The sequence below is a fragment of the Oreochromis niloticus genome, linkage group LG7 (assembly GCF_001858045.2).
Source record: "Oreochromis niloticus isolate F11D_XX linkage group LG7, O_niloticus_UMD_NMBU, whole genome shotgun sequence".
In the NCBI taxonomy this organism is placed as follows: domain Eukaryota; kingdom Metazoa; phylum Chordata; class Actinopteri; order Cichliformes; family Cichlidae; genus Oreochromis; species Oreochromis niloticus.
Window position 1 is genome coordinate 25,491,133 of NC_031972.2, and position 8,598 is coordinate 25,499,730.

General features: G+C 40.9%; 1 protein-coding gene across 3 annotated transcripts in view; it reads right to left on the reverse strand.

The window, feature by feature from the left end:
- The window catches only part of sh2d3ca (SH2 domain containing 3Ca), a 54,109-nt gene extending 45,758 nt beyond the window's left edge, over positions 1 to 8,351 (reverse strand). For 2 of the 3 annotated variants that reach the window (XM_005451378.4, XM_019361170.2), the window contains exons 1-4: positions 8,192 to 8,351; positions 6,156 to 6,422; positions 5,574 to 6,039; positions 2,757 to 2,796 (exon numbers count right to left, since the gene is read on the reverse strand). In XM_005451378.4, coding sequence (XP_005451435.1) covers positions 2,757 to 2,796; positions 5,574 to 6,039; positions 6,156 to 6,422; positions 8,192 to 8,210 — 792 coding nt within the window. In that variant the 5' untranslated portion in view covers positions 8,211 to 8,351. The remainder of the gene's footprint in view (positions 1 to 2,756; positions 2,797 to 5,573; positions 6,040 to 6,155; positions 6,423 to 8,191) is intronic. The other variant, XM_005451379.4, reaches the window with a different exon arrangement.
- Between the last annotated feature and the right edge of the window lie 247 nt (positions 8,352 to 8,598).

Below are 8,598 nucleotides of genomic sequence, written 5' to 3' on the forward strand. Positions count from 1 at the left end.
CCAGCTCACCTCCCCCCCTTTTGTCAAAGTACAACCAAACCACAAAACAGGAGAGGAGACAAAGCACAGGCTGGGTCACAGGCAAAAATACACACAATCATAAAGACAGTAACCACACGTTCACTTAATGGGCACAAAAACAAACTCACACTGAAGCTATAAGTTTTTGCTTTGTTTCTTAATAAAACTGTGTTGTTTGGTCTATTTATTGACCAACCATAAACCATATGAAGACACTCTCACTAAAAGTCCAAAACCAAAATCAGTCTATGTACTGCTTGACCAACCATGTGTCCCCATGAAAAATAGATGATGATGGATATTTTATGATAAAACTGAAAAGATGAAGTGCTTGTCTTGAATGCTTTTGGGGTTTTCTCACTGATTGCTTATTTTCTTTCTCACATCAGATTGGTTTGTATGCCTTTCTCTGCTACAATTTGGCTCATTTTCACTTTATGTGCGATCCTGTGTTTGCATGTGTCTGTGTGCAAATGAATGTACACGTGTGTGAGCGGGCACATGTGAAAACACCTCCCACACCCCCCTCAGAGATAGTCATTGGCTCCGTCTCTCACATTATAACACGGAACAGTGAGGCCAACTCCTGATTTAAACATCAGCTGTCATAAATGTTTCAGAGAAATGGAAGGAGATGGAGGGATTGCTGGCAGCTTTCAAGGACTGGGTGGGACAGTGGGTGATGGTGGCGAGGAGAAAGAAAAAAGCTTGGGTGACAAAGCATTGCAAGGGTTTTAAATTGGGCAAACTGGCATGAGTTGACCATATATCAGACTTTTTAAAAACTTGGTGTCAGTGTGAATAACACACTCATGAGGCACCCTGTGTTTTATATGACCACATCATAAACAGCAACATTTTCTAGGCGGTAATTGTAGAGTTTATGCAATGAAGCCATGGTTTATTTCAAGGCACAGTGTTCTAGCTATAATGCACAGTGTTTCATAGTGGATGCAGGACATGTGGCCTGAAATTAAACTGGAGCTCTAACATGTAATTTATAAAAATGTGAGGGCTTCATCTAATCTAACCTTCTAGAAAAAGAATGGAGGCTCTATTTCAGAAAGCCAGTGACCATGAAATTATATTTGTGCCCGCCTGTGAAAATATTTTCTTTTCAATTTTGAGTTGATTGGATGTAGTTTGGATTTTGATTTTAGCAGACCATTGTGGGTCTGTTAAAGCTGTCAGTGGATACTTGTTTAAAGTGTCTGTCACCATCAATACAAGACACGGTACTGGACAATAACATGAAGAATCACAATGAAAGAATGCAGAATTAAAAATATAACAAAGTATAAGGTTGAAGAAATGTTTTGTGAGTTGAGAAATTCAGTAACCTTGGCAATTTATTTGTTTATGTGTTAATTTTGTCACAACAACTAAAAGACAGGCCAGTAGCCATAAATAGAGCAATGCTTTGTTTGGGTTTTGAGCCTGGTTCTGCTTCCTGTTAAAAGGGAGTTTTTCCTTCCCAATGTCGCAAAAGTGATTTCTAATAGTGGGTCATATGATTGTTGTGTTTTTCTCTGTATGTATTATTGTAGGATCTACCTTAAAATATAAGGTGCCTTGAGGTTACTTTTGTTGTGATTTGGAATTGTATAAATACAATTTAAATTGAATTACAAATGAAGTGATCACATTTTTACATTAGTTGTACTGCTAAGCTTAATGTTTTTTTTAATTATCTAACTTTGTTTTAGTTAAGTTTAAGATATTGACATATGCACATAATTGTACATATATATATACTATATATATATACATACATATATATATATAGTATATATACTATATACTGTGTCTGTGATAAGCAGGTGTAACAAATGTTTGGTTTTCAACATTTTACAAAAAAAGGTCATTTCTAATTGTAGGAAATTTGTCAGGCCTGTGAAATCTGAACATATTTGTTTTACAGAAGGAACACGGGTCAAGGTCATAGGAGAATACTTTTACTACCTGGCTCTGATGTACAATCAATAAAAAAACAGATCCAAGAGCCCAGCAGCTTATTTTACTGTCTCTTTCTATTTTTCTTGCTTTTACCTCCCTTTTCAACTCTACCTTCTTATTCTCACTTCCACTTTGATCTCAGCTGAAGTGTTTCATGCTATGTTTTTAAAAAATGCATGAATCTGTACCATCTTCTCCAAGGTCGTGAAAAAGCTTCTCACGATCTCTGCTCTTTGAGGAGCTCACACCCAAAGTGGATGGCCCCACCTACTGGCTGCAGCACACAGTGCCGGCTCTAAGGCGCAGACTTCCTCACTCCAAATTCAATTAGCTAAATGGCAGGCTGAATTAGGCTAAATGCAGAGTAAGCCTGCTCAAATGAGCATAGCTGTTGAAAACTGAGAGGCTAATAATCTGCCACAATTACATCTGAGCACTCACATTAAAAAAAATCAAATTTAATCATCTTAATAATCATGCAGCTGAGGAGGAAATTCAACTGCACATTCATGGTGAAAACTGCAACTAATATCTGCTCAAGTGTAAGGTCTTAAATGTGTGTTTGTGACAGAAGAGTATATTAAAAAGGAAAAAAAATATATAATGATAATGGAAAGGTAAAGGGTGAAAAATTCTTGGGTTTTTTTTGTCCATGTGTCAAAGGTAGAGATTTTTGAAATGCTTCCTTAGGGCAATTTTAAAATACGCCCACACACAGAGCAGAAGAATAAACTGCATATTCGTAAAAGAAGATAAAAAAAAAACAGATGCAGACCCACCTGAACATATTCTGGTTTGTCCTCTACTGGCTTCATGTAGCTGAAAAGAGAATAATGAAGAAGGACAAGGGGAGAAAAGAAAGATTAAAGACATAAAATGCTCAGGATTGTAATAACAGGGGGGAAAAGCCTATAAACCTTTGATACACACAATCGTGCCTTTGTGTTTGATCTGCTCTTCTAACAGGTGCAGCACATGTTAACACACAAAAGGTCTGCCTGTATTCCCACGACTGCAGCACGCTCTCCAGTGAGTAAAACGCTATTGCAGTGCAGCTTCAAGGAAAATAGAGAGATAACAAATCCCACCGAGCATCTAAGGTTGCTGAATATGGAGCTGGCCTCTTAAATCTCAGAGGCACCATAACTCACGCTTTAACACTCATGATGGATCCCGATCATGTGTCAAAACCCCACTGTGCTGCAGCCCTGGGAGCCTCAGTGTGGGCACTAGCGTGCAGATACGGAGCAGTAGCGAGCAAAAGGGGCAATTACACTCCCAGTCAAGTTTTAAGATCACTCAGCACAGCTCCCACTTGCATGAAGGGTCTCACAGGGCCCAGAGCAAAGCTGTGTTACACATGACTACAGAGAGGTCAGATCAAAGGCCCCTATCATGGTAGTAGGCTTGGGAATGTTAATAGGTCCCACCGTAGAGGAGCGCCACAGTGCCACAGCCACAGTTGCTTCTATGCTTTTAACCCTGATTTTCTTTTTTAATATTGTATAAGTATAGAATATTTTAATGCATAACTATGCATCTGATAACACTGGCGAGAACAAATATTACCCCAGATTTACATAAAATTCAGAAGCAGTAGTCTGTTTTAAATATATATAAGCTCTTTTCCAACATTTTCAAAAAAAAATCCCACAGCTGTGTATGTGCATGTTTTTCATGTCACGTCTAGTGGAAAAGCCTGAAAAGTTTATAAAGGAGGCTGCAACTTAAGGTCCCACTGAGTGCCCTGAAACTGATAATAAAGTGCATAGAAGACTAAAAAAAAGCTTTCCTGGAATTTTTGAATTCATTAGAGATAATCTGCCTGCAACATTATACCTCATCTACTGGATAATATACTTCATTATAACTCAGCTTCACTATAGTTCTCCTGCTGCTACTTCAGGTTGTCCTCAACTTACTCAAGGATGAGGACAGTGGGTCATATACGCTTTAAACTGACTTCTCACTTGATAAAAACTAGAAATGATGAAAAAAAATGTCTTGCTGATTAATTCATTGCATAGTTCATAAAATCTCAGAAAGATGAGGGAAAACATCTGCTGTCATGCAACACAATCCAACTGTCTGACCAACAGTCCACAAGTAAAGAAAATTACATTGGAAAGCCAGCATCTGTGCTGTTACAGTGATGTATTAGCATATTTGACATGGCTAACTTGCACAGCTGTGATTTGATGACTTGCACTGTTGATGATATAACACATGCTGTCATCTTTTCAGAGACTGTCTTGCTTATTTCAGCTATACAGTGTCAAGGCATATTCCGCATCTATTCAAACAGCATGGCTAAGCAGTAAAGTAATCCATGTGCGAAAGTCACCCGTCATCCAGTGAAGACGTTTGGCATATATACCAAACAAAGTGCAGCAAATGTGGTCCCAAACTGCTGAGCAGCTGAAACCTTATATCAAGCGAGAATAGGAAACAGTTCTCTTTTTAAAGCTGCAGAAATTTGTCTCATCAGTTCTGAAACATTGACATAGAAGATGTGCTAAACATGATCTGATTTTTAAGGCACTCCATTATCATTTCATTTGCAATTTAAACAGTCTCGACTTATTTGGAAACGAGGTTATCCTGTACTTGTTTTAGATGTAGCCATAACAGCATGAGTGACAACATGAGTAGATGCTGAATGTCCATGTTTTGATCCTTGGGAGACAATGACACAGAGGACCTGTATCTGCCAGCTGCTCACATTATCCCAGAAACAAGATGACAACATTTCATTCTTAGCAGAATCGCAAAGTACCACACACTACCAACACTAAGAATCAACTGAAAGGGGTTTTCCAGAAAAGCTGGGAAATACGAGTAAAGAGCTGCACTGTGGACAGGCTGTGGAAGGGAAATGGACGGTCAGGCTGAGCGATGGAAAGACCTGTGATTTAGGGTTGAACTGACACAGGAGGGAAAACTCTTTGATGTGCCTATACTGAAGTTGGAGTACACTATATAGAGCTGCATTTCCCACGGTCCCTCGGCTAGAACTAATGGGTTGATAGTGCACGCTCACACACACACACACGAGCCCCCGTGCCAGCATAACCACAGCCCACAAGCACGCGCTCACATACGCACGCAGTGCAAATCCCACTCTAACACGAGACACGCACTGACATGTCATGGGAAAGTTACGAGAAAATGAGATCGGTTGAAGTCTTAGTACATTTCCCCAAACTCTTCTTCAATCGATGTTACCCGCAAAAGAATTTAATGAATCCTGTTATATTCTCACTTCACATGCATCGCTTCGGATAAGTCCTGTCTACAGCAAAGTCTGCACAAAGCGAATTACCAAACTTATTTCACGCAGTTTAACCCGCAGATCTGCGCCCTCTGGCTTACTCAAAGAACACAACCAGACCATTAGAGGTGCTCGGCCTTAATTAAGGCTCCCTTCCTCCATCATTTGTTCAGTTTTTCTGTGCTGGAACATGACCATACGCAAGGCTGTGGTGTGCTTAGTTTATAAAACAAAGAATAAATTAGGTAGACCTAGTACATGGAGCAGGTGAACAAATAGCTACAAACACTGTGGTTTTAAAAATTAAAGAAATAAAAAAGATCACCTGTAGATGCTCTCAGACTCCTGGTTTCCTGTTTCTGCTCCGTCTGTCGCCTCTCTGGACTCCTCTTTCGATTCTTTTGACTCTAAATCATGACCTGCATGCGCCTCATCATTCTCTTTGCTAAGGGGAGGTGACGAGTTCTCTTTCTCGGGGTTCGAGTCTGCACCTGCCTCGGTGACGCCTTGCTTGTCGCAAATCTTTGGCTGAAGTTCTGCGTCGCAGCCATCAGATGGCGGCAGATCTACACTTGAAGATGTAAGCCCAGAGGCGACGTTTGAGGTTTCGGGTTTTTTACTTTCGCCATCAGGTTCAAGCTGTGCCTTGGGCCGAGCATCACAGTTAATTACATCCTCAGTCTCTTTGGATGTGCCATCTTTGAGTATCAGTGAGCTCTGGTCCCCTGCAGGTCGCTGGCTTTGACTTCTGTTGATCTTGTCTTTAGCCTTCTTACTGCTGCTCGGGCATCCTGGGTACATGAGTGTGAGAGAGAAAGCATGTTATTTAGCATGTTAAATATTTCCCCATATTAGCCCAAAAATTCAGCCAGCCTGGAGAGATGATGGTAACTTCTGCTGCTTTTACCTTTGGCGCTCTTGTCCTTCTTCCTCGTCAGAAGACGTGGTAGCGTGCCCACGTGTGTATAGCTCTCACTAGAGCGGACATAGCTGGCAGTGCGGGGACGCATGGCCCCCAGGTCATCCACAGTCGCCTCAGCAACTGGAGTTAGGACTGTGCAACCATCAGTGTCATCTGCTCCTGCTTCAGACTTTGATTTAGAGGCCTTGGAGGGTGATTTCTCAGTGGAGCGGCGAAAACCGAGGTTGGTTAGGCTGCCAAACCATTTGAAACCTTGAGAGAGAGACAATTAAAGAAGAGCGAGTGTTCAGGTTGTGATCTTGGTCGCTTGTTTTTTCATCTAGTCTCTTTTTTTTCTGCGCTTACTTTAAATAAACCGTGGAAACACGCTTGTTTCTGTACCCCAATCTGTGTTAACAGGCATTTATGGTGAGATGCAACTGTTTAAAACAATGAAAGCTCTTTATAGTTGCAAAAGAGATATAAATATCATTACTGAGGACAAGGTGGGTGTGAGAATTTCAAAAGTATAGGACAGTAATGAGACTGGCAGTGGTGATGTCAAGCAGGAATCTCCATGGACTACCATGTTTGTGGTACTGTGATCTGTGGTGACAGTTGGGAGGAGGTGGAAGAGAGCCTGGACAGGTGGAGGTATGCGCTGAAGAGAAGAGAAATGAAAGTCAGGCAGGTGGAAAGGTGAAGCTGCAAGGAGGTGGCAACCATCCAAAGCAAATGACAGTGCACAAGAGAGGTAAAAAGAAGAGAGCGCAGGCTGGGTGGAGTGGGTGGAAACAAGTATCAGAGGAGATTTTTAAGAGAAGAGTGACATCAAGAGGGAAAAGAAAGGTTTACAAGATGGCAGTGAGATCTGCTATCATGTATTGTTTGGAGACGACGGCACTAATCAAACAACAAGAGGCGGAGCTGCATGTGGATACTGGGAGTGGCCAGGTGGGACAGGATTATAAATGAGTAAAATCAGAGGGACAGCTCAGGTTGGGCAGTTTGGAGACAAAGTTAGAGAGGCGAGGTTGGACATGGATTCCAAATGTATTGGACAAAGGATGTGGGATATGGAGTCGCCAGGTAGGAAGAAAAGAGGAAGACCACTGAGCAGGTTTGTGGATGCAGTGAAGGAGGATGTGCAGAGGGTTGGTGTGACAGAAGAAGATGCTAGGGACAGAGTGAAACAAGTATGCTGGGGTGACCTTTCACAGTAGCACCCACAAGAATAGCAAGAAGGACAGTAAGCAGATTTAGATTGCAGTGCATCTAAAACCTTTGATTCATATTTATTCTTTTCGCTCGTTTGAGTAAGTTATATTTGTAGTGTTAAGTAGTTTAATTAGACAACACCGCTATAAAAAAAACCTGATGCTCAAATTGCTGAAGCTACTTAAAATGGAAAAGAAGAAAAGAAAAGAAGCCTTTGTAAATCTTGTCCGCCCAAAACATACAAATTACCACCCATGGGTACAATTCTAGTGACATATCTAGTCATAGCAACATTATAAGTTGATAAAAATATATTGTATTCTTTTCTCACTTGTTCTGCTTTCTTTGCATTTATCTGCAGCTTCGAACTGAATGCTATTTATATAGCTGTGCTTTTGTTTCTGCTTGGCTGAATATGTGCCAATTTCAAGAGGCACTGAGGGGACTTTTACCCTCTTCTTTGCATTTTGCTGCCACAAATTTGCCTTTGTGCAGAAATGTCCACACGCTTTTTTTTTTAATCTTTCCGAGAAGCAGAGATATAAAAGGACTGCGTTTAAAATGACATGCATTTTAATATAAGAACATGTATGCATACAGTACTAAAAGAAAGTAAATAAGGTATTTATTTTACCTGACTTAACAAAAGCAGACAAAAAATATTTGAAGTAGACTTTATTTGTTGTGGTGCTGATTTTTTTTACATGTCACTGTTGTCACATTATCACCAGAACACTGTTTTATCTTCAGATCTGAACTGAACTGCTTACTATGCAGTTTAACCACGCTCCAGACTGATTCAAACAAACACACATGCTACTCACCAAGTTTCCGTAGGCTCATGTTGTAGCTCAGATTCAATCTGCTCACAAATGGATCATCTGAGAAAAGTTGCTGAGGAGAAGCAGGCAGGGAGGATAACTTCTTGTCAAAGAGAAGAACCTCGATATGAACCACAGTTCCTCTCTGCGGGTGATACTGCAAACACTTTGTTTATGTGACAAGCAGCCAGAGACTGAGAGGGCAGGGCAGACCTGACACTTCCTGTGTAAGGCTGAGAGCACCGGTGGTTAGAGGAAATGAAAAGCCAAGATGAGATGGCAAGCCTTAACGGGGTAAGATAAAGAGATGAATATACGAAACGTGCGAGGGTGGCTTTTGGCCGGAATGAAAAGGTGTTGACAGATTAGAAAGTGTGCCAATGGAAACTAGGAGGGGTGCAAAGTGTTCA